The sequence below is a fragment of the Prionailurus viverrinus genome, chromosome A2 (genome assembly GCF_022837055.1).
Source record: "Prionailurus viverrinus isolate Anna chromosome A2, UM_Priviv_1.0, whole genome shotgun sequence".
In the NCBI taxonomy this organism is placed as follows: Eukaryota; Metazoa; Chordata; class Mammalia; order Carnivora; family Felidae; genus Prionailurus; species Prionailurus viverrinus.
The window spans coordinates 58,900,284-58,925,354 of NC_062562.1; the positions used below are offsets into that span (position 1 = coordinate 58,900,284).

Genomic DNA, 25,071 nt, shown 5'->3' on the forward strand with positions numbered 1-25,071 from the left:
AAGCCGAGTGTGTCGTTGACAGACACATTTTGTGCATGTATTTGCATAGAAACACAAATGGTAGAGCAAACAAATATCCTTGCATGGATAGTGGTTTTTCTTGAGTGTTAAGATTATGGGTTTTTAAAAAAATTTTTTTTTTTTCAACGTTTATTTATTTTTGGGACAGAGAGAGACAGAGCACGAACAGGGGGAGGGGCAGAGAGAGAGGGAGACACAGAATCGGAAACAGGCTCCAGGCTCCGAGCCATCAGCCCAGAGCCTGACGCGGGGCTCGAACTCACGGACCACGAGATCGTGACCTGGCTGAAGTCAGACGCTTAACCGACTGCGCCACCCAGGCGCCCCAAGATTATGGGTTTTTAAATCATTTTCACCATTTTTATTTTTTGTACTTGAAAATACATTAAATATGTAATTAATAAATATCGACCCCCAGTTTAAGTCGTGGGAAGTGGAACAGCTATTCTGCCAGGATGGAGCACACCAGTGGAGGCTTTGCGGGGGGGGGGGGGGGGGGGGTTCACACCTGGGGCACTTGGGCGAGCTCCCCAGCCGCTTTACCTGTAAACCGGTAAAGACATGGAGTCTGGAACTGGTCTCCCTTCCCAGAAGGGGGTGACGGAAGCAGTAAGCAACAGATGAGGGCCTGGCAGCACGGGGTGGGGCCCTCTGCGGCTCCTTCAGCACAGCCAGCTCGTCCCACATTGGAAGATGGGCTTGCGGGTGGACGGCCAGGTGAGATGCTGTGCTTGCTGCCACTGGTCAGTCTGTGCCACTGGAATGTTTGATTAATTGGGTTGGATTGAGCTCTGAAATTAAGTCAAAAACCTGTTTTTTAAAATACATGTACACACAATCCCCCCCCACACACACACACATTAAACACATTAAAGCAAAAATCTTTAGGCATCGGAGTCACTAGGCTCCTTCCATTTCTTCCTGCGCTGCCATGCTGAGAGTAGGAGAGCCACACTAAGGGAAGACGGGAGAAAGGCCCCAGCGCGGGCTGGCCGTTAACTGAGGACATGCCTCAGTTACAGCCTGTTTTCTAGAAGAGAATTCTGGGAACGTTCACGCAGACACTGGACCTGCAAGAGTGGATTATGAACTTGAGCGTCATGAAGGCCCCCGGCAGGGTGGATGGGGAGTCTGGACTGCGGCTGGAGTAAATGCTCCCTGGTGGTGTGGGAGAATGTGTGTCAGGATCACTTGGGGCTGTTTTACACCCCATAGGCTCCATGTAGGCGCCCAGGGTGGCCGGCATGGCCCGTGATGGGGGAGCAAAGTGGATTGCAGGCGGGCAGGGGGGGGGTATGGGGAGGGAGGCCACCTGGTCTTGTCCTTAGGATGATTTTGCTTCAGCTGTCCATGGTAGTACCCTCTGCACCGCTGACCTTCACCTACCTAGGGTTAGACCGTGCAGGTTAGCGTAAGCACAGCGTGTTTGAGCAGCTCTTCGGAGAGGGAGCCTCCTGGCAGTACACTTGTGGGCAGGGGCCACACCCATCCCTTGGGGCCCAGGTTCTGTTTGCTTCCTGGACTAGAGCGATGGTTTGAAGAGCTGGTATGGCCGGAGATCTGAAGCAGATAAAGGGGCTTGGGGGCAGCGGACTTCCTGTGGTGGTGATGGTGGCGATGGTGGTGGTGGTGGTGGTGGTGGTGGAGAAATGTGACCCCTGTCCCCGAATAGGCTGGGAGTTGAGGTGTCCTGCACCCGGCGGTGAGCTGGTGATGAGGCTCTTCTCAGTCCTGGTCGTACAGGCCTGCCCTCTACTGACTAGCTGCTGTCCCTTGTTTTGTTTCTGTTACCTTTACAGAGCGTGCCCTGTGCTGTTCCCTCCCCTTCTGTCTCCTTGGTAGACGCCTGCTCCCCCTGCAGGTCCTCCCACCTTGCTGTCAAGTGAGCATGGAAGTCTGACCCTGGCAGCCTGCCGAAAGCCCTCTCTGGCAGGTTCCTGATCCTTGTGAGGAGGGGCCTTCGTGCAGCATAGAAGATGTGATTGGCTTTGCCACACTTCGGAGAGCTGTGCTATATCCATGCCGCCATGTGCGGTGACTCGTGACAGCGCTAAGTGGCTAGGGATTGGAGCACCACCGTGGGGGTCAGGGATGGGGTTGAGGTCTGTTCCTCTGGTTGCAGTGGCTTTGGGCAGGTGTCTGACCCCTCGGCTGCAGCCTCCTCCTCTGTTGCGAGGGACAGTACAAGACCTGCCTCTCCAGGTGGTTGTGTGGATTACCCGTGAGGATTCTTACGGTAAAGGATTCTAAGTAAAACACTTAGCCCAGTGCTGATTAGAGGACCCAGTGGTTAGTTCAGTAGCATGTATGTCTTGCTCATCACAGCATGTGCTTCTGTACATTCATTTAGTTTTTATTGGAGCAAAATAAGGAAAACAGTGGCAGGACTTCGTGTGTATGTGGCTCCAGTCCGCTGGCTTTTGGAGTTCAGCGGGCAGGGGTGGGAGCCAGGCCCTGGGAGCCAAGGCCAGATGTGTGTGGTCTGGTGGTCCTGAACTCTGGATGGTACATGGAGGCGTATTCTGTCCCCAAATCCTGCCCCCGTTTCTCTGTCACCCTGGGAGCTCCTGGACAGCCTTTTCATGTGAACCATTAGAGTCCTCCTTTCCAGCTTGCCAGTTTGACCTTCACGACCTCAGGACTATCTTTCCTAGACTCCTAGCCTAGGTTGGCCAGCAGGAGCATTGGCAGGGGATTAGGTGGAGGGAGGAAGGAGGAACCAGGACCTTGCTTACCCTCTGCTGTGGTAGGAGTTTTATGACAATGGCTGTGTTTCCCCCACGGTCCCAGTTCTTGCTGGGCAGCCCTTGACCCTGATATAGTTCTGGCTCCTGGGCACTGTCCCTCTTCTGGATTCTGAGGTGGTGGTGCCTACCTGCTGTGCCAACTTAGGTGGTTGCTCGTTAGTGTGCTATCACTGGTGTACCCCATCGTCTGCATGGAATCCCTCTGGGTGTTTTACCTAGAGTGTTCCTGGGGCCCTGATGGGCCCCTGACTAATCCTCTATGGACAGTTTCATAAGGGCTATGATGACTGCATTATGGCTGCTAGATTATTCCAAACCTTTTTCGAGATCTCTTGGTACTGGCCCTCTCAGTATTTCCAGGGTACGCTCTACTGCTTCATCATTGCATTCTGATTGTAGCTTCATCTGTAGGTCCCTGGAAAACATACATATGTGTGCTTAGGACACAGGCAGCAATCGTAAGCTTCATGGTGAGGATTGCCGTTACAGCCCAGTACCTAATGAAGTAAAGATCCAGGCAGTATTTGAAAGAACGGTAAACCATGAACAGATAGCTAATCACCGGCCACATTTCAAATAAGAGGCATTCAGTTAGCATACCCCAGAGCTACGCCTGACCGAGGCGTAATAGTTCATCAAAGCTCATATACCCAACATTGTTCTGATGTACTGCTCACAGCAACCCTATGAGATGTAAGCGCTGATGCTCCACTTTCTGGATGAAGAAGCTGAGGCACAGAGAGATTGACTTGACGGGGCTGCACAGCTGATGGATGGCCGCACCGGGGTGGAGCACCCAAGGCCGACTGGCTCCAGAACCTCCAGTCAGCCTGCTAGCTGTACTACACATAAGAAAAGAGCATTTCGTCTTCAGCGAGTGAAGTAGATGTAGAACCCCTGAGTAAAATACCAGCCACTGAATTCCAGATGACTAGGGCTTGTGTGGGGTTCCACGTGGGTCATGGTTAGGCAGCTGTCAGTATGATTTGCCACATCAGAGAGCCAGAGGTGAACCGCATGATCTTCACTGATGCCAAACAAGGCAGTAGATAAAACTCATCATTGTTGATTTTCAAAAATCATAAACCTTTAACTAGGAACTAAAAAGATTTCCCTAATAGTGGAGAGCAAGTCAGAAAAACAGTCAACACTATTTTCAGTGGGGAACCTGTTCCCGTTATAATCAGAAGATGCAGCCACACCAGCACTACAATAACATTGGACGTTTTTATGGAAACTTTAGAGAAAAATCAATAGGAAGATGTGATTGCCCATCAGTGATGATTATCAGGCTTAGAAAACCCAAGGGAATAGACTCAAATAATTACAAATAAGGGTAAACCAGTAGCTAATTGTATAAAAAATGTTTGCATATATCACATGAGTCGTTTTTCTATCAGAATAATCGGAAAAACAATACTGAAAAATAGATGTCACTCATAATGGCAATGAAAGTAATGAAGTATCAGAATTAGTAGTGACAGATATGCTGCGCCTGGATAAGGGCCTGTTTACAGCTTACTGTGTACTTGGATGGAACACTCAATTTGTACTGTTAATTTACATTTTTTATTCATTTCCTTTAAAATCCCAAAGGAGCCTTTTATTTCTTATTTTAGTTTTTAAGTTTGTTCATTTTGAGGGGGTGGGAGCAGAGAGAGAATCCCAAAGCAGGCTCTGCGCTGTCCCTGATGTGGGGCTTAAACCCACAAACCGGGAGATCATGACCCAAGTCAAAACCAAGAGTTGAATACTTAACCAACTGAGCCACCCAGGTACCCCCAAAGGAACTTTTTGTTACTTTTTTTTTAATGTTGATTTTTGAGAGCGAGTGACAGAGGAGCAGAGAGTGAGGGAGACAGAGGATCAGAAACGGGCTCTGCACTGACAGCAGACAGCCTCACTCGGGGGCTTGAGGTCATGAACCCTGAGATCATGACCTGAGCTAAAGTTGGATGCTTAACCGACTGAGCCACCCAGGCGCCCCCCCAAAAGGAACTTTTTAAAAGAAAAAAAAAATACCCGTCAGGTTTAAGTTCATTTGGAAGACTTACTTAGTTAAAATCTCCACACGGGCTTCGAAAAAGAATTGATGGGGCAGGGAGACCACTGTGCTGGAGGTGACCCAGGCCTGCTGAAGGGTGTCCGTGATGAAAGCCAGCCAGTGCTCTGGTGGAGAGCAAGGCCCCCAGACAAGTGGGGACAGCCGGAGCACAGACGTGCGGGCCCGTAAACTGAGGGTGCACGTTCCGTCAGGGGTTCCGGTAATGTTGGTGTGCTCTTAGGGAAAAATCATGGATTTCTTAACGTACCTTCCCCGGCAGCTCCACCACCCAGGGAAAACCACTTCCAGCGTTTTGATGTTAAACATTTCCCTACGTGTCTAAACTATACCTGTTACTTGTTTTGAAGAAATGATACACGTGTATTTCTTACCTGCTTGTTGCTATTAAGCACGAACATTTTTTCTTGTGAATAAACATGTTCTTGTGGTACATCCTTTAACAGCCGCGTAGAACTAAACAACAGGAAGTGTGAAAGCATGAAGCCCCAGTGCCCGCCACCATACAGGGTATGTGATGGGTCTAGCCTCCCATCCTTAGGAGAATTGGGCAATAGGCACTCAGATAGTTCACTGTGTTCTGTGGTTCAGTGAGGATGCCCAGCAGAGAAAGCCTGCATGAGCCCAAAGTTCATCATGCTCCCTGCTACACACCTGGTGGGGGGAAGGAGCCCTCTGAGCCAGCGGTGTGTAGGATAGGGAGCTGACCATCTCCATTGCACATCCCTCCTGGGGGCGAGGATGGCACGTGCCTGGGATGGCACTGGGTTCTGTAGCTGTTAGCCTAGGGGCATCTCCAGGAGATGTGTGGAGCACCTTGCCTGAGCCAGGCTCTGTGCTGCTGGTCTCCCCTAATTCTGATGATGGCTCTGTGAGGTGAGGTGATGCTGCACCACAGTTCGCTGTGCACTCCGGCTCACCTGGCTATTTCATGCGCGATCAGGATTCTCTTTTTAGGTCTACTTAACTAGAAACTTAATTGCCGGCTGGATTTCTCCTTCTCTCCTCTCCCGGCTCTTTCAAGTTATCTAGCACAAAACCAGTGTTTCGGATCAGTGTTGAGGTTATCGAAGCAAAATTCGTTCATTATGAAGATGACTTGCCCTTTAAAGGTTTCTGGATTTCCACTGTGAGAAAGGGATTCTTTAGTTTTTCTTGAGATCGGTTTATTAAGTTTATTAAGTCACGTTACACGTAGTGTCATGGCATCTTTACTAGTGAGGGCGGCCGCATGGCCGTCATGGGGTTCCATGTGTTGGCTGTAAGCCTTCAAGCATCCGTGGATTGGTGGGCTTGGATAACTAACTCAGGCAGTGTGTAATTCATTTTCAGCTGTTTTACATGTTGATGGCACATTACCAGATAGCACAGTGTATCATTTGGGGCCATGTACCCTGTGCCGATGGCTCCAGCAGGTAAAGGTGTTTTTTCTCTTGAGCAGGGAGTCTAGAGGTCAAGCGCTTGGGCGCTCAGTGTGTGGGCTCAGGTTCCCTCTTATGGCCCACCTTCTTCCCTCGCAGCTTCCTCAGGGTGCTGATGGGAGCCCTTGGCCCGGCTCCAGGACCTTGGATGGATGAGAAGACTTGGAAGGGGAGGCGAGCGTGGCTAGTTGGAAGGGAACCTGCTTTCAGATCGTCATCTTCCATTTGTAGTTTAAGACCGTGCATTTGGGTCTAGGACTCCTGCAGGCTCTCCTGTCCGCCTTTCCTTCATGACAGCGAGTCCCATCCCTCCACCAAGCTCCCTGTGGCGCAGCACCTTAGGGCCTATATAAAAGCTCTTCCAGAGCCCCAGACCCAGAACACCTGAGAGTGCTGGCTTCGTGGAAGCATCGTGTATGGATTAACTCACACAGGCGTCAAGACTGCCTTGAGGCACTCTTGCCAGCTTGGCATTTCTCATGCATGGGTTCTGGTAGGGGGCCATGTTGAGAGGTTCTGCACCAAGATACAGTGTAGAAGGGGCCGTGGGGGTGGGAGCCGCGTTCATTTAGAGCCCTCACCTTTCCCACCTTTCTGCTCTTGTCCTAGCATGAACTGCTTTTAAGGAGGATACCATGAAAGCAGCAGTGTTCAGATACGTAAGCCTGAGCGGTTCCTTTTAGCTGGTGACACTGCATCCCTTGGACGGACTATTAACCGGAGAAGGTGCTAGAGCCCTCCAGGTTAGACCGTGATTCTCATCTCAGTGTTTAACTGTGGCGTCTGTGGGACTACCAGATTCTTAGGCATTGGCTTGAAGGTACACACTGAAAAGAGAATGTATATGATTCCTTTTAGATGGAGTGTGTGCTAATAGAGTAGCTAAAACCAGTTTAGCTTACGTGTATCATGAATATTCTCGTTATAGTCCATCTTATTTCCTGTTACAGAATCAATACCTCTGACATCCCTTTAACAAAAATACAATCATATTCTAGTTACTGGCTTGTTTTTCAGCAGGGAATACTGTTGTCTTTCATGAGGTATAAAGGAAACATGTTAATGCTGTTGTCTGGGAAAATTAAGTGGGATCTATTTCTGATTCTGTTCTCCGCATTTTTACTTCATTTCCCCCTAGTTGCATGGCATACAGGCTAGCACATGTTTTGAAGAGATACGATGCTTTGATCATACTTCTTGCTTCATAGGTAAGATAGAGTGTGGCCTACGCACTTGTCATTGAATCATTGTGAAATAAATGAGGAGTGGCTCAGAATGACCTTGCTTTTATCTTATAGAGCTGGCTAGTAAGTATTAGATACACATATTTAAATCTTGCTTTTAAAAGTAGCTTAAAAAGGTACATTACTTGGTGCTTTCCTTCATAGTGATTTTCATAACATCCCTTGATCCATGTTGCAATATGTTTGTTTGACCTGAAACATGAAATTGGACCTTTTGTGAGAAACAGGCACCATCCTGACGGTGCACACTGACCGGGGTGCTCGCACTCATTCGTGTAGTTGCCCTGAGCTGCCCAAAGGAGCTGAATTTGCAGCTGCAGGGTGCTATAATTGTGATGAAATTACATATAAAGCACACAAGCATTTATCTGTAATGTTTTTTAATTGGCAAAAATGTATGTTGACCCCGTTTGAGTCTAGCAATGAGTAATACACACAGCCACATGAGCCTCCTGGAAAACAGGCCGTCACACTGTTCTCGATACATCAGTACAATTTTATTTTTAACATTTCATAATTATCAGAGATTCTAGTATGTTCTGTTATTTTGGTTGGGTTTGTGTTACTAATTGCAATGGTGATGCAGGTTTTCAGATGATTTTAACTCCTAGAAAGTATATTGAAATAAATTTTTAAACTAAAATTTTATCTTTTTAAAGTTTATTAATTTATTTTGAGAGAGAGAGAGAATGCACACAAGCAGGGGAGGGGCAGAGAAAGAGAGAGAGAGAGAATCCCAGGCAGGTTCTGCACTGTAAGTGCAGAACCTGACACGGAACTTGAACTTATGAACCATGAGATCATGACCTGAGTCTAAATCAAGAGTCAGACACTCAACCTACTAAGCCACCCAGGCACCCCTAAAATTAATTTAATTTAATTCAGTTAGTTTAGTTTTAAGAGAGAGAGTGTGAGCAGGGAGAGGGGCAGAGGGAGGGAGAGAGAGAGAGAGAGAAAGAGAATCTCAAGCAGGCTCCATGCTCAGTGCAGAACCCAACAATGCAGGGCTTGATCCCATGACCCTGGGATCATGACCTGAGCTAAAATCAAGAGTCGGATGCTCAACCAACTGAGCCAGCCAGGCGCCCCTAAAATTTTAATTTATGTACATATTTTTTATCTCAGGGAGATATGCTAGGGTCATTGAAGACTTCAAAGCAGAACAGTGCGTCAGGTAAAATTCCAGAGTGGAGTGGAATATCAAGCATGTTCAGGGAAAATAGGAAGTGACATGGAATTTCTTTACTGTTAAAGAAGAGCGAGTGGATCCCGCGCCTTAGCACCTCGCCTTGCTTCCTCACCCTTGTCCCAGCCTTGCTCTGCTGTCTGAAATCACGCAGAGCAGTTAGGAGGAGCATGGAGAACAGCCAGAGCTAATCCAGCAGGAGGGATTGGGTTCCCCGAGGCAGAGAACCTGGCAGACGGAAACGAGAAGGAAGTACTCAGGGCTGTAATGGAACTGCGATTCCCTGCAGTGAAGGGGGGCACTAAATGTGCCCCCTGGGAAAACCGAGACTTTCCACAAAGATGAATCCCTCAGACACCCAGAGGGAAAGAGCACGCCGTGGGCGGAAACACACTGCAGCCTACAGCACCCCCCACCTCCCCCCGAGCTGAGTCTGTCAAGTGCTGAGGGTTAAGGAGACATCATCCTGGAGTTTCCTGCCAGTCCGGTGCACTGGGCGTGCGGGAAACACCGCGAGGGTGATGGGCAGGATCAGGCAGGCAGCGGTGGGGTGCACACAGGTAGCACATAGCGCGGCTCCAGAGTTGGGCCCTCTAGGCTGGTTTTGGCATCAAGGTGAAAGGAAAACTCGCTGCCAACGGGGGTGGCCTGTCTTGTGTGCCAGAGTTGACTGTTCCCATTTAAAATGGAAACTCAGGGGCGCCTGGGTGGCGCAGTCGGTTAAGCGTCCGACTTCAGCCAGGTCACGATCTCGCGGTCCGTGAGTTCGAGCCCCGCGTCAGGCTCTGGGCTGATGGCTCAGAGCCTGGAGCCTGTTTCCGATTCTGTGTCTCCCTCTCTCTCTGCCCCTCCCCTGTTCATGCTCTGTCTCTCTCTGTCCCAAAAATAAATAAAAAACGTTGAAAAAAAATTTTTTAAAAAATAAAATGGAAACTCAGAGTACGAGACCTAAAGGAAGAATGCAGCCTCTCATGTTTTTCCTCTTTTCCCATTAGGTCATTAGAAATTTTCATGAGGAAATGCTTTCTGGACGTTCAGCAAGTCCTTCGGTTTCACTTGTTCAGTTTCACTTGTTCCTTTTCATTTTATTAAATTCAACAGAAGCAAATGCTTTTACTAACATGAAGTTGTGCGATACTCATTGTAAAACTGTCTTTCTGAAGCCATTCATGTACACGTGTCCAGGGCTGTCTGTACACAGCAATCAACAGCACCTAAAATTCCTTGCCACTTACCGTGACCCAGGCACTGTTCTCAACTCGTATCACGTACTTACTTAATCCTCCCAAAACTCCCAAACTAAGGAGTATTGTTCCCATGTCACAGGTAGGGAACACTGAGGCCGGAGCTTAGGTTTCTTGTCCAAGGTCAGGTACCAGAGTCTTTGGTGGAGCCAGGATTTGAATCCAGGCTGCTGGTCTCTGGGGTTTCCCGCCTGCTCACAAGCCACATGGGTGTTAGAAAACCCCTTTCTGGGCATCCGGATCGTTTCTTCTTTGTACTTAAGTATTTTGAAAAGCGTGTTTTTATGAAATCAGTGAGACGATGACTCTCGCAGAGGAAGTCGGACAGAAAACAGCTTGAAGGATTTGGCAGCGATTGGGCACATGCTGTGGTGCCCGAGGGTGCGGTGTGATGGCTGCTTTCTTCCCTTCTCCACTTCTGTGGTCCTGCTGCTCTGCGCAGTGGTTGTGCGCCACGGTGTCGGGTCTCCTGTGTGCCTGCAGTGTTGGGGTTGCAGGGTAAGGAGGAGCCTCCGCACCCCCCCCCCCAAGAATGGGCACTTGGGGTCTGATTGCTGCACGTCCACGAGACGTGTGTAAGTTTGCTAAACTTTCTGATCATAATCTCGGCTCTTTTCGTCTCTTAACCCCACCGATTCTCCCTGTTGACTCGTGTTAAGCCTGCAGAGCTGTGCGCCGTGACAACGGGACTGCGTGGCCCCAGAGTGGGGCCCCCGTGAGGGCAGGGGCCTGCGCAGTCACACTGTATATTGCATGTGGCTGGTCTGTTTCATTTCAGGAGCCTCGGGGTCTGCTCAGAGGAAGACGAAAGGTGGCAAAGTCAGTCCTACTCACTTGCACACAAGCCAGACCGGTTGGTTGTGTGGGAACCTTGTGGTACCCGGTGGAGGTCTGCCAGGACCCACTCCAGCAGCCGGGATGCCGTGTGTTCAGGTCCAGTTATTGCAGGTAAGACCCAGCGAGCCAGGAGGACACTGGTCGCCAGGAGGACGCTGGCCGGGCGGCAGCCGGGGGCCAGGCTTCAGGCTGCATCTCCCTGGGCCTGCAGCTGTCCAGTGCCCCTTCCTCTCAGGAACTGAGAGACTTCTAACCGCCTCTCGACTTCTAACCATCCCAAGCACTGGATGATCGCTCTGTCACCCCAGCTCCTCCTGTCCTCCTGTCCTGTCTCTCTGTACTTGTCCGAGCTTTCATCCTTACGAGGATCGACGCTTCAGTGTCCAAACTGCCCCCGTGCGGTCTGCGTGCCACACCTCACTTGGAGTTCTGTGAAGTGGGGGTGCCGTGCCCCACTCCTGCCTGAGGCCTCCTAGCAGTTGTAAGGGCTGCCCGAGGCTGGCCAGGGGACGCCTTGTGGTGCCTGACTCCTCACCCTCCCCTGCCTGCCCTTCCCCAGACCTCACTTGTCTTCTCAGTGGGGGGGCGGAAGGGGCTTCCTCAGGCAGCTTGGCGCCCCTGTGTGTGGGGGGTGCTCAGTGCGACGGAGGATGTAGCCTTTATGTTTAAGGTGCTTCCCCCGGGAAAGCTGGCACCGTTGCAGAAAAGGCGCTCGTTGCAAAGGGAGGAGCTGCTGTTTAAGAGACACCCGATAGAAGGTGTGAGCTTTGAGGTGGAGAAAACTCACTTTTGATTCTCTGCCTTTCCCTCTCCAGCTAGTGTTGTCTGGGGCAAACGTACGCTGGGCCTCAGTTTTATTGTCTAAGAAGTGGGAATGATGGTGTTGACAGTGGCACCGGCACCAGGAGTTGAGTGGCGGGGCTGTGGGCCAGGCATGCCAATGAAGCTGAAATGGTAGCCAGTGTCCCTTTTCTTACTTGCATGATTAGGGTCCTAGGAGCCTCCCCCTTGCAGGAGACCTGTGCCCTCTTATCCCTTCTCAACGGTGGGCTGGGGCAGAGGGGGCCTTCCTGTGTAGGGTGAGGCGGCCACTGGAGAGCTGGAGGGGCTGGGAGCCTCCGCCAGAGTTGAGGAACAGCCGAGACTGAGGGGCGGTATTGAGTTGGGGGGAGCTCCAGGGAAAGGGCCTGGGAGCGGGGGACAGCCAGATGGCAGGTGGTATGGGTCTCCAGCTGGGAGCAAGATGAGAGGCTGAGGACCAGGAGGAAGGGCAGGCAGCCCACTGCCCAGTTCCAGTTACTGCTGGGTCCTCAGGCCTCACGTGGCTCCCCGTGTTGCCCTGCCTGGAATCCGGGGTGGGTGGGTGTAGCACATTGACGGGGACTCCTCAGGCCAAGGCGAGGAATGTTGCCATGGCTGGTAAATGAAACACGTGCTGTTGCCTCCCCAGGACGACCCCTCAGGTGAAGCCGTCTCACCATTGGTTCTCAGCCCGCAGCCTTCCGCCTTCCACCCCCTGTTGGCTGTTGATTTGCCCGTCTATGTCCTCCAGGTGTGGATGCCTTACAACTCTTTGGCTTTGTTAGTAAGACTGCCAGAAGCTTCTGGCTTTCTGAGGCTTGTTTTACTGAGGTAGGCGTTGAATGGAGACCCATTGGGTTCGTTGCCAGGATCTTTTGCGGCTTTCTAGAAAGATGGGTGAATGACCAAGAAATAAAAGGCTGGTAAGAAAGATCAGATTTGTTCACCATTGTAACTCCTACTTGTAATGTGAAATTGAATATACTCCTCAAGTATTTTATATTTAGAAATTCTAGTCACTTTTTCTGGGAAACAGGCTGGCCAGTTTTTAACCTGTGGGAAAATAGACCCAGAAAAATTAGTTTGCTTAAGTAAGTGGATAAGCCAGTGGGTATAGGTGGCAATGGGTAATTTAGATTTGGCTATACAATAGTGAGAGTATGTAGCTAATCGAACTTCTAACAATTCAGTTTAAATACATGTTTTTAAAATCCACATACACAGTAATTTTAGTTTTCTTGTATTCAAATTGGGCTGTTGAGCATTTTCCTCAATACCAAAAATAACTATTGAGTCAAGTGCTGGTATACAGAGGAGTGGTGGGGCCCCAGACTGTCCTTGGAACGTAGTTTGGGAACTTATATTCAGAAAACCTCACAGATGTCAACTCCATTCTGTCTGGTATTCCCACTCATTAGATGGTTCTTAAAGAAGCCTGGTAGTGTACAAATAACTAGCCAGAAGATGTTCACCGTCGCTTTGAATCTAATGCTGTGGGAATATTCTTCAGGCAGGAGGGGGTGGGTTAGGTGGGTGATGGTGCGGCCGGGAGGCCAGAGTCCTGGGCGGCCAGTGATGATGCATGGGGGCAGTTGGGAACTAGGAAGGGTGCGACCCACATACAAAATGGGGAAAAGGGCTATGAGATAAACAAGGACAGTCAGATTTATGAGCAAACCTGCAACATACTATTATTAAGTTCACTTTTCCTTTTTTGTTTATGCTCAAATTCCTTTCTTCGAAGAATATATAACAAGGGGAAAGCAAGACTCAAGTCGAGAACAGGGAGAGGTGCCCTACTGGCCGGCCCGTGGGTTATGCTGCTGGTTGTGTGTGGCTGCAGGGCTGCGTCTGGGAGGTGGTCCCGCACCTCCCCCTGCCCCCAGCCCTGCCCCGTCCCTCACTGCTCTGCTTGGTTTTTTCAGGAGGTGCTTCCTGCAGCTGGAGAGGACGTCGAGCCTGAGGATGTGCAGTGTGCAGGGAGCACCATCAATCTGCAGGACCTACAGTGACAGCAGCCCTCTGCCTGGGGACCCGAGGGTGATGCCTCCGGTCTGTGTCCCCCAGGACTCCCATTATGTGCTCTTGCAGGCCTGAGTGAGCCCTCACGTGGTTTCTGCTCAGGAGGCTAGCCGAGTGCTTTGGAGACTTTTGGGCACATTTCTCAAAAATATCTTCCTTACATTTTATCAGGAACCGGTTTGGGGCTGTATTAGCTGAAATTGCCTTATCTGAGCAAAGTGCTTCGTGAGGCAAGGATTGCCTTCAGGGGCAAAAGCACATGCCTTTTCTGTACTTGGTTGTGCACGGACAGCCTTTGTCCAATTTGATCTAAACTGTGGAGCACCTGCTGCATTAAGAAAACAGACTTCTGCAGGCAGTCGGGTGGGGTACAGATTCCCTAGTCAAGTACGACTGTATCCGTAGTAAATCTAAGTGGGGTCTTTCAGCTTCTGTGTTTTAGCATTTGGCCTGAGACAGACCTAGAAACTGTTTTCCCTTTCTCAGCTAACAGGCTGTTTCCCACCCCCTTGGGTGTTTGTAGTTGGGTTGGTTTTGTCACCCTCTGGGGCAGAAGCGGCCCTGTTGTCCCAGCGAAGCCAAATTCAGATCCACGTTTTGGCAGGACCAGGCGGGTGGCTGGCATGAGAAGAAAATGACGGGGGTGAAGTGGAGCACCTGGGGTCCTGTTAGTGAGGCCTCTGCATAGAGCAGATTTGAAGCTCCCGATTCGGGAATGTTAGAGTTAAAACTTCAAAGGTAATTTTTCCGAACTCTGGATTTGGCTATTAATGTTAACGATAATTTGTCCGCAGCTTCTAAAGTCATGTCCTGAGTCCTACACGTCACATGTAGGACAGGGACAGTGGCATGTGTGTTTGTTGCTGAGGCCGCACATGTGCATCTACTGTGTCACCGTACGTTTCTACGGAGTACGGTCTGTCTGGCCGGAGAAGGCGAGCTGATAACCTTGCACATATTTATTCGTTAGCGGGACTGGACACAGGGTCACTCAGAAATGCTGGTTTTCTGCCTTGTGCCTTTGGAAGTGCATGTTTGTTCAGATGCTGTTTGGGTTGTTGGACTTGGAATTGTCCAAACTCTGTTTTGTGTTTCTTCATTACTTGAGTTTCTGGACTTGGGCTTTTGAGAATCACCCCAGCATTTGATTGTGAGTCCTCTCTCTGTCCTGCTCTGAGGTGCTGTCTGTCCAGGCTGCTGCTCCCTCCAAAGGAACTTGGGCCCCATTTATGAATGGTCTTTACCCACAGAACTCTGTGCTGCAGCACAGACTAAAGTTTTGTGTCCATCTGGCACCTTGGCCTCCAGGTCGTCTGGAAGCCCCTTCTCTCTACGAGGAGCCAGCCCACCTGCCAGTGTGGCCTTGGGGGCAAAGTGGCCTATTGATCACACTGTGCTGTCCTTCTGATGGGAGGAGGGGGCGGGCCACAGGAATGTTCTCTCGGGTGTGTCACTGGGCCTTTCCCCAGAATGTCCCCCTGTGAATGTCCACCACTGTGAAGTGATTGGTACTGGCCGTCAGTTTTCTGGGCACTAGGTTCCCTGGTGGCAACGGGCCCAATTTCTAGTACAAACGAATAAAAGTTTTTGTATAATCACGCACTGGAGATGTCCCCTGGCTTCATTCACAGAACTGTGTGCCTAGCGTCGAGGTCCTGTTTTTCCTTCAGTCAGGAGTAATAACCCTTTCGTCTGCTCAGCCCGCTGCCTCCTTTTCTTGTCCCTGCATTGGGGCTAGTCTCCCATCACACCTCTGCGTGGAACTGGCCCTTGTTTCTCAAAGCAGCCACCTCGGATGAGGGCAGCAGGGGCTCCTTCCCTCGAGCATTTGTTCAGGGGTCAGGGATTAAAGGGCAGGGCATGGAGGTGGAAAGCAACCTGCCTCCTGCAACAGGCCATCAAGACACCAGAGAGGGAGAGTTTATTTCACACAGGTAAGGGAACACAGCGGGAGGCCACGGGGGGGGGGGGGGGGTGGCGGGGGCACGGCGATCCTGCGCCAGCCGCATCCAGCCCACCGCCCTGCCCTGCCCTGCCCTGCCTGGGCTTCCTGCTGCTGCCATTGCCGTGCTGTGGGCAGAGGGGCTGGCCAGCTCCGGAGGGCTAGGTGAAGAATAGCAGCTGCTCCTCCTTGTCCTTGTCCATCAGCACGTGCTCAGGCTCCACCTTTATTTTCAGGACTGGGAGCTGGGAGCGACACACCAGCCTCCTGCCTCTCTGCAGAGTAAGACCCCGTGAGCCTGCGCTCCGCAGCCTCGCTGAGCCGGAAGGTGCCGCCTAGACACCTAGACACTGGGCAGCATGCTTCTCGAGGCTGTGGAGCTGAGGCCAGGGGACCCCGTGGAGGTCCCAGCCTCTGCTCAGCCTGTGGGCTCTGGGCTGGAGCTGCCCTTCAGTGCCCCGGGAGTGAGTCCAGCCTGCGTTTATGAAGCCTGTTCCCTGGGGTGCCGGCCCCTAGATTGTGTGTGTGTGTGTGTGTGTGTGTGTGTGTGTGTGTGTACGCAGGGATGTACCTCAAAACGGATTGGGAATGCCTGGCTGAACAGAGGGAACCTACTTCCTTTGCACTGGGGATTCAGGAGGAGACCCCACCACCCCAGTGTCTGCCATCCCCACGTGACAGCGTGGAGAGTGCTACCTTTCAGAGAGTGGCCCTTCGGCCTCATCTGTCTGTTGGGGGCTGTATTCAGGCCTGGGCCTGCTTGAGGGAGCACACCTCCTGCTGCTAGGGCCAGAACCTGTTCCCTGTGGGGTGGCCGGGGGGACCCCTAGTGACAGAGAATGAGCTGCAGTGATGGGGTCGTGCTGGAGTGTAGGTGGTACGGTGGGACCCTGTGGGGGCTGAGCCGGGAGGGCACAGCCAGGCCAGTCACCAGGAGTGCGTGTGCAAGAGGGCAGGCAGCCCCAGGGGAGGACTCGCAGAGGAAGTGGGTCCGGGGGTGGAGGGCAGCCCTGAGGGGCAGCGGGATCGGTGGGCCAGGACCAGGAGACCCTGCTCTACCCCCGCCTTGCTCTGATGGCTCCGTCTTTCCCCCAGGGTCTCAGCAGTAGCTTCTGCAAACGGTGCGAGCCAGGCCCTCAGCCCCTCCCGGCCTCAACCGTGCCTGCCGGTGGGGCCCCTTCCCCAGCAGTGACTCCCCAGGGCCATCATGCCCACCTTCTTCTTGATCTCCGCCTGGGCCCGAGCCTGGGCCCGCTGCAGACGCTCCTCCTGCAGCTGCTTCTGCATCAGCACCTTCTCTTCTCGGAGTCTGGGTACGGGGGGCAGCACAGGACACATCAAAAGATGGGAGGAGCCTGGGAAGGCTGCCAGCTTCCCTTCCTAGCTCCTTGATGCAGCCTTCAGTCAGGCCATGGCCCTCCCTCTGGGAGAACTCCCTACTCCTCTTCACCCTTCCCTGCCAGGCCAGGTTGGCTGCTGCCCCTGCTTTTTGGAGGTCCCAGCTCTGGTCCATCGGCTCCTACCCCTTGGAGGCCCACGTTCCTCGGTCCCCCTCCCTGGTCACTGGTCCACCTCTGTGTGTGCCTCTCTGCTCATCAGACTTTCGCCCGGTGCCTGCTTCTACCAGGGTATGGGACAGGGGACACAGAGGAAGAGCCCCTTTGCTTGTGGGAGAGGCAGATGTCTCTTTGCAGGTGGCCGTGTCTCAGGTCCCTGCACAGGAGTGAATGAAGCAGGCGGCCCCCCTGGCCAGCGGAGCCACTGGGTCTGTGGGGAGCTCCCTGGGCCTCCCCCTGGAGGATGGGTCCATGCTACCCATGACTGCCAAGTGTTCCTGCCTGCCTCTGCCCCTAAACCGGCCTTCCTCAGCTTCTCCCTGAGTCTGCACCTTCCCTCCCCTGGGTTCTGGCAATGCCAATCTCTCCCTCTCCGATCCAGCAGGGAAAATGGCCAATACTGCCCCTTGTCCTCAGGGCAAGGCCATGCTGTCCACACCCTCACTTTGTCTCCTGGGCTCCCTGAGTCCACATCATCTCCCACACCAGGAGAGGGCCTTCCCTCACTGGGCTGAGTTTGATGCCCCCTCTGGAAGACCCTCTGGCTTCGTCTTTGAGGTCAGAGCATCAGGGTCCTCTCTCCCTGGTTCGGGAGCTCTCAGAGGACAGGCCAGCCCGGAGCAGGGGCAGGGGTGTGGAGGGCATCCTCGCCCTCAGGGCCCTCCCTACTTTGTGAGGCGGCCCGGTGGGGCAGGGGCCTGGGCTCTCACCTCATGCGGCGTTCCTTCTCCTTGGCCTTCTCAGCCTGCTCGATCTTGACCTGGGGTACATGCTCTAGGTGTTCGAGCAGCTCGTTCAGGTAGTGCTCGATGATGGTGAGCATCTGCACAGTGCCCAGGTTGGACTCCTGCTGGGTGCTGATGCAGTGCCGGTACACGTCCAGCACCTTGCGGTTCAGGCTTTCCAGAAGCTTGTCCTGCAAGGCAGGCAGGCCCGCAGAGGGGTTGCGTGGGCCTCCGTGCACCCCCACTGCACAGCCTGCCAGACCCAGGGCCCCTTGCTGAGACACGGCTGGCCTCCCCGAGCTCTGCCCGGCACACTCAGGATCCCTGGGAGAAACAGCTTGGACACTTGGGTTTTTCTAGGCCACAGCTGCCTGACCCCCTTTGCCCTCCTGTGGTCAGCCGGGTTCAGGCTTCCAGCCCCCATGCTGGGACTCACACCTGTGTCTCGGCCTCTACCCCAGCTGCCTTGCTGTGCATGTGGCCTAGTCCCCTCCTTCAGGGAGCCTTCCTGTTCCACCCTTGGACTGACCTCGGCTCTCCACTGGACACTGTCCTGTGAGTTACTTTCTGTGTGGCCTGGGGCAGATGAACCCCTCCCTCTGAGCCCGCTCTGACATTCAGAAACGTAACATCCCCTGCCACATGGATTGGGCGTGAGGATTAAGTGAGGAACAGCCGACAGAAAGGCTCAGGCCGGCAGCCAGTGAGTCTGTCTGGCAGGAGGCCGGTGGCACTGGCCTAGCTTGTTGTGGCATCCTCTGTCCCTGGCCTGGTGCTGGCACACAGTAGGTGCTCATCAGTAATTTGAATGAAGGAAGGAATTTGAATTAGGAAGCTGGGGCCATGCCTGTGACCCCAGCTGCACTGTCAGGAAGGTCGTGCCACTGCCCGGCACATTCCTGGCCCTCTGTGCCCTCAGAAGACTCTCACTCTTTCAGCCTGGCCTGGGGACATGCCTTCTTCCTCCTGGCAGGCTCGCCTTCTGGACACTTGGTGTGGAAGAACCAGACGTATTTGTTGAATGGAAGGACAAAGGAATGGAGGAGGTGTGCTGGGGGCAGCTGAGCAGCCAAGGGGCATAAGTACATGGGGTGGCTCCAGTTTGGGGACCAAGGGCCTTCTCCAGCCGGTGCCCCTCAGTCAGGCCTACAGAGCCTGGAAAGTGGCGAGGGGTGTGGCTGCCCCAGAACATTGCAGTGTCTCAGGACTGGCTTTGAGTGCTGGGCACTGGGTGCTCCCGGGGGTGCTCTTGAAGGGACCGGGCCCCAGGCCTGTGGTCGCCCACACTCCCTCCACACCCACTGACCGCTGACCGGGGGCCTACCTCCTGAGCGCCCTTGTACTCGCCGAAGTGGAACACTCGAGCTTTGAGCTGCAGCTCGGCCACTGTCTCCTCTTCCTTGGCGATGGACGTCATCAGCGTGTTGACCCACTGCTTCAGCTGGTTGACTTCCCTGTCCCTGGATAGGGGACCAGCAGGGCCCCGCCCACTCAGCGCAGCTCTGGGCACTTCACCTCTCAGAGCCCGACCGCCCTGCCACTGTCCTGAGGGCTTAGGGGCCATGACTGTGAAGTGTTTGCGTGGCCCAGGGGTCAGAGATGCTGCCGAGATGCAGGGGTAAGATTTAAGGTCTTTAGGGGTGCCTGGGTGGCTCAGTTGGTTATGCGCTGGACTTTGGCTCAGGTTATGATCTCACGGTTCAGGGGTTCGAGCCCCCCATTGGGCTCTGTGCTGACAGGAGCCTGGAGCCTTTTCAGATTCTGTGTGTGTGTCTCTCTCTGCCCCTCCCCCATTCACACTCTGTCTCTGTCTCTGTCTCAAAAGTAAATAAACATTAAAAAAATTAAAAAGATTTAAGATCTTTAATGATCAACACTACAAAAAAAAAGTAACAGCTTTATTGAGGTATAATTCACATACCTAGAAAATTCTTTTTTAAAATGCTTATTTTGAGTGCATGCGCACAGGTGGTGGAGGGACAGACAGAGGGAGAAGAGAGAACCCCAAGCAGACTTCATGCTCAGCACAGAGCCCGACATGGGGCTTGCTCTCACGAACCAGGAGATCATTACCTGAGCCAAAATCAAGAGTCAGATGCTTAACTGACTGAGCCACCCTGGAGCCATACATCAGGGGTCTTTGTGTCTGGCTCCTTCATTCAGCAGAATGTTTTCAAAGTGTGGCATGTGTCAGAACTCTGTTCTTTGTTATGATTGCGTGACCGTCCCCTATATGGATGGACCACACTGTGTTGAAATAGACATTTGGGGGTGGGGGGGTCCTACCTTTTGACTCCTGGGAATTATGCTGCTGTGAACACTCACACGTTTTTGTGAGGACTTGTTTTCAATTCTCTGGGGCATATATTTAGGAATAGAATTCCAACAATCAAATTTTAAGTGAAATAATAAAGAATAATAAGTAAAGATCTTTCACAGTCATGGCAGACACCGACCATCATGTGTTGGCTGACAGAGGTCTACCCATTGTGGTCAGCTGCATGCAGGTCCCAGTTAGAGAGAGCACATGGACACCGGGCCACTCCCAGCAGTGCCTGGGAGGCCCAGAGGGACCCTGCCACCCCCATGATGATTCTGTGGCTGTCTCCCCATTTGTTGATAGGACCCACGGACATTTTCTCAACTCTAAGCAAACAAAGCATCATGGGCTGCTGGCCCTTTGCCTGCTGCGGGTCCCACGGCCTGTCACATGCACCAGCACAGGGGTGCAGGCTACACTCCCCTGGCTATGGGGTTGAGTGCCGAGGCCAGGAGCTTGTGAGTGTGAGGGTGGTTGAGATGGTCCGGCCAGACGGACCAGCTGGTGGGTGGCCAGAGAGACCACATGCAGCTCATCCCCATCCACCCACCCAGGTGCTGGTGGGGCTCATGCAGGTCACCTGGGATGACAGCATAAAGCACCTCCTGGGTGTCAGGCCCAATTTCCCTCCAACCCAGAGTGTCCATCGTAGGGATGAGTGCATTTGGGGTCAGTGGTACTCCTCCCAAAGGACACGTGACTGCATTCAGTTTTAACCTTTTTTTTTTTTTTTTCTTAAATACTTCCTTCACTGTCATTGCCTTAACTGCTAAGTGTGATCCTACAGCTGGTACAGTGCTATTTTGCCTTTGCTCTGCGGACGTGGTGGTAGGGTTTTCATTGTTGTTCTATTTCTTATCAGAGTAACTGGCATAAAAAGATACCTTTTCCCAAATAGTTCTCTTGAAATGTAACACTGTTGGGTCACAATCTTTTCTCAGTGAAATCCCACCAATTGACAGGAATGCAGAGGCATAAGGGACCCACTGCTCAGCAGCAGGCCTCAGACCAGTGTGCACATCACTTGAGTGTCAGAAGTGCTGATTTTAGGAGCCATTCCAGAGTCTAAAGAGCACTTCACTGTTGGAAGAGTGACCTGGTTTCTTCAACAACTGAGCTGCAGGGGGACAACAAGATGGAGAGGGAACCTATAGATCAAAAGGGATTTAACAACACAACCAACTGCAGAGTGCGATCTTATTTGGATTCTAATTCAAACCAACAGTTTAAAAACTCCAACCGTTTATGGATCATGGATATTCAGTATTAAGGATTACTGTTTTGTTTTTGTTTTTTTTAGATGTGATGATGGTACTGTGGTTACGATAAAGAGCCCATATCTTTTGAGGGAGATCTACTGGAGTACTTACAGATGAAATGATACGTGCCTGGAATTTGGAATAATATGGGAGGCGGAGAGGTCAGTGGGGTCTAGGGAAAAGGAGATCGGCTATGAGGTGATCAGTATTGAAGCTGGTGATGGGCCCTTGGGGACTCATGATACTAGTCTCTCCATTTTTGTACATTTATATGTACAAGATTTTCTTTTTCCTTCTTTAAATTTGTTTATTTAGAGAGAGAGTCTGAGCAGGGGAGGGGCAGAGAGAGAGGGAGACAGAGGATCCCCTACAGGCTCTGTGCCGTCAGCACAGAGCCTGATGTAGGGCTCAAACTCATGAACTGTGAGATCATGACCTGAGCCGAGATCAAGAGTCAGACGCTCAGCCGGTTGAGCCACCCAGGTGCCCCTGTATGAGATTTCCTTAGTGGTATTGGGCTGAACTGCAGAAGTTATGAAAAGTTTTTTGAAAGATAGCAAGAAAGACGATCCCTTCATAGATACCTGGGGACATATAGCTAGAAAGTTCAGTCCACTGGTATTAAAAAAAGAAAAAAAAGCAAACATCACCAAATATGAATAAGGATCATTCAAAAGAGAAAGTTACCATATTCCTGCAGAAATAGCGGCAATAAGAACAAAAATAAAATACTTTGAAATAGAGAAAGATGGCAGAGTAGGACCTCAGGAATCTGTGTCCCCACTGGACAGCGATCGCACTGGCAGAATCTGATAAAGCCATTTTGGAACTCTGGAGTCTACTAAAGCTTGCAACTTCCAGGGGAAGGCTTGGACAGTAATTGTAGTTAATTTTAGTCCAGCACAGCCTTGGGAATTAGAGTGAGCCTTTTTTTAAGGGCCCTGTTCTCCAAAATAACGGGGGATCTCTGCCCTGATCCCTGATTGGTGCTTCTGACCACAGAGGTACAGGCAAATGGGCAGGCAGCCACTGTTTTAACATTCCCTCATTGTCACAAGTCCACTTGACTTCCAGGGGATTTAAAGGACCAGTGCTCTTTTTCCTCCCTCTATTTTTTTTGCCTTTTCCCCTTTGGAGGGCCAGACATTAAAGACCAAGGACATGTACAAACAACAGCATATATGGGGAAAATTAGACAGTGACCATGCATGCCCAGGGAAAGTCTCAGAAAAGACTAGGTTTACACCTCAGGGTGATTCTCAACACAGAGACTGCCTACAACATTCAAATAGACAAAAACGGTACACCATGGAGTAAGGAGAAAATCTGATTTCCAGAGTTACCACGTTATTAGATTCAAATGTTCAGTGTTCCAACAACAAAATCAAGGCAACAAAAAGTATGGCCCATTCAGTGAGGAAAAAAAAATAAACAGGAAATTTCCTCCCAAATCCCTGATGTTAGACATACCACAAAGACTTCAGAACAGCTGTCAAAAAAAGATGCTCAAAGATCTAAAAGAAGATATAGAGAAAGTCAAGAAGATGATGTGCAAATAAAATGAAAGTATCAATAAAGAGATAGGAAACGTAAAAAGAAAAAAATTCTGGACCTGATAAGTAACTGAAACAAAATATTCACTAGAGGGATTCAAAGGCTGCTCTGAGCAGGGAGAAGAATCTGTGATCTTCAAGATCGGACAATGGAAACTATCAAGGCTGGGGAACAGGAAGAAAATGATTGAAAAAAGCAAACAGAGCCTAAGGAATTAGTGGGACACCATCAAGAGAACTAATATATGCATCATGGACATCCCAGGAGGAGAAGAGAAAAGGGGGAGGAGAGAATTTGAAGAAATGATGGATGAAAACTCTAAAATTGGATGAAAGACATCGAAAAAGCCTAAGGGACTCCAATAAGAGGAAATCAGCCCCACACTGAGAGATTATTATTATTATTTTAATTTGTTATTTATTTTTGAGACAGAGAGTGAGTAGGGGAGGGGCAGAGAGAGAGGGAGACACAGAATCCAAGTAGGCTCCAGGCTCTGAGCTGTCAGCACAGAGCCCAATGCGGGGCTCAAACTCACCCATCATGAGAACATGACCTGAGCCAAAGTCGGATGCTTAGCCGACTGAGTCACTTGGGCGCCCCCTGAGAGATTGTTATAATCAAACTGTTATGGGATGATTAAAAGCCAAAGCCAGAGGATTTTGAAAGCTGCAAGAGAGAAACAAATCATCACATACAGAAGATCTTCAATAAGATTATCAGAAGTTTCTCATTAGAAACTTTGGAGGGCAGAAGACCTAATATATTCAAAGTGCTCAGAGGAAAAAAAACAACTGTTAACCAAGAATTCTGTATCTGGAAAAACTGCCCTTTAAAAGTGAGGGTAAAGTTAAGACATTCCCAGAAAAACAAAAGTGAAGGAGTTTGTGACCAGTAGACCTGCCCTGCCAGAAATGCCCAGGGGAGTCCTGCATGGTGAAATGAAATCAGACATTAACTTAAAGTTGTATGACAGAATAAAGGTCCCAATAAAGGTAAAATATGGGCAATTAAAACAATTTTTTTAATGTTTTACTTATTCTTGAGAGACAGAGTATGAGTTGAGGAGAGGCAAAAAGAGAGGGAGACACAGAATCTGAAGCAGGCTCCAGGCTCCAAGCTGTCAGCACAGAGACCAACGTGGGGCTCGAACTCGAACCATGAGATCATGACCTGATCCAAGGTCAGACACTTAACCAACCGAATCAGGACCCCATAAATGTGGGCAATTTTAAAAGCTAGTATAAATTTTATTTATTTATTTATTTATTTATTTACTTACTTACTTATTTAGAGAGGGTGGGGGAGAGGGCCACAGTGGGAGAGAGAGAATCCCAAGTAGGCTCCATGCTCAGTACAGAGCCCAGTACAGGGCTCAATCCCAGAACCTTAAAATCATGACCTGAACCAAAATCAAGAGTCAGATGCTAAACTGACTGAGCAACCCAGGGGCCCCTAGAAGCCAGTATAAGTTAACACTGGTTTGAAACTGTACTCTTTGTTTTCCAAATGATCTAAGAGACTAATACATTTAAAGAAAACATAATTATTAGTATAAAGGTAGCATTACTATAACTGTTTGGAGTGTAACTCTGAATCCTGTTTTCTACATAATTTAAGAGACTCTTGCATTTTAAAGAATTTTTAGTTTATGTTTTAGAGCACAGGATGTATAGAGATGTAAGTTTGTGACTTCAGCAGCAAAAAGGATGAAGATGGAACTGTAAAGGAGCAGAGGTTTTGTATGTTACTGAAGTTATGGTGGTAGAGATTCAATGGCTCACTATGGCTGAAGCCGTTCCTGTACCTGAGAGAAGGGGTCACACAAACACAAACACCCTCCAGGCCCTGGGTTCCCTGCTCAGAAAATCCCGGGCAAGTTCCGAGGGATCGGATACGCCAAATGGGTAGTGCTCCTGGTCGACCCGGGCCTCCACGCCCGGGGCTCTATCTTACCATGGCGCATCAGGGCTGAAGCCTCTCCCTGTCAGTGACAGAAACGGGCCAGTGTTTCCCACACAGAGTCCAGACCTTGGGGTCTGGTTATTAAATGTAATCCCTGTGGTAACCACAAAGAAAATACCTATAGAATATATAAAAAGGAAATGAGAAAGGCATTTAAACATTTCACTA

The 25,071-nt window shown here is 50.7% G+C and overlaps 2 protein-coding genes across 6 annotated transcripts in view; one reads left to right on the top strand and one right to left on the bottom strand.

Moving 5' to 3' along the window:
• ZXDC (ZXD family zinc finger C) overlaps window positions 1–15,187 on the top strand; it is a 38,533-nt gene extending 23,346 nt beyond the window's left edge. For 2 of the 3 annotated variants that reach the window (XM_047834992.1, XM_047835002.1), the window contains 3 exons: window positions 10,704–10,873; window positions 12,213–12,314; window positions 13,489–15,187. In XM_047834992.1, coding sequence (XP_047690948.1) covers window positions 10,704–10,873; window positions 12,213–12,314; window positions 13,489–13,575 — 359 coding nt within the window. In that variant the 3' untranslated portion in view covers window positions 13,576–15,187. The remainder of the gene's footprint in view (window positions 1–10,703; window positions 10,874–12,212; window positions 12,315–13,488) is intronic. The other variant, XM_047835011.1, reaches the window with a different exon arrangement.
• Window positions 15,188–15,491: 304 nt separating this feature from the next.
• The window catches only part of CFAP100 (cilia and flagella associated protein 100), a 52,795-nt gene continuing 43,215 nt past the window's right edge, over window positions 15,492–25,071 (bottom strand). For all 3 annotated transcript variants that reach the window (XM_047835033.1, XM_047835042.1, XM_047835025.1), the window contains exons 14-17: window positions 19,133–19,268; window positions 17,794–17,999; window positions 16,743–16,836; window positions 15,492–15,802 (exon numbers count right to left, since the gene is read on the bottom strand). In XM_047835033.1, the coding sequence (XP_047690989.1) occupies window positions 15,689–15,802; window positions 16,743–16,836; window positions 17,794–17,999; window positions 19,133–19,268 (550 nt within the window). In that variant the 3' untranslated portion in view covers window positions 15,492–15,688. The remainder of the gene's footprint in view (window positions 15,803–16,742; window positions 16,837–17,793; window positions 18,000–19,132; window positions 19,269–25,071) is intronic.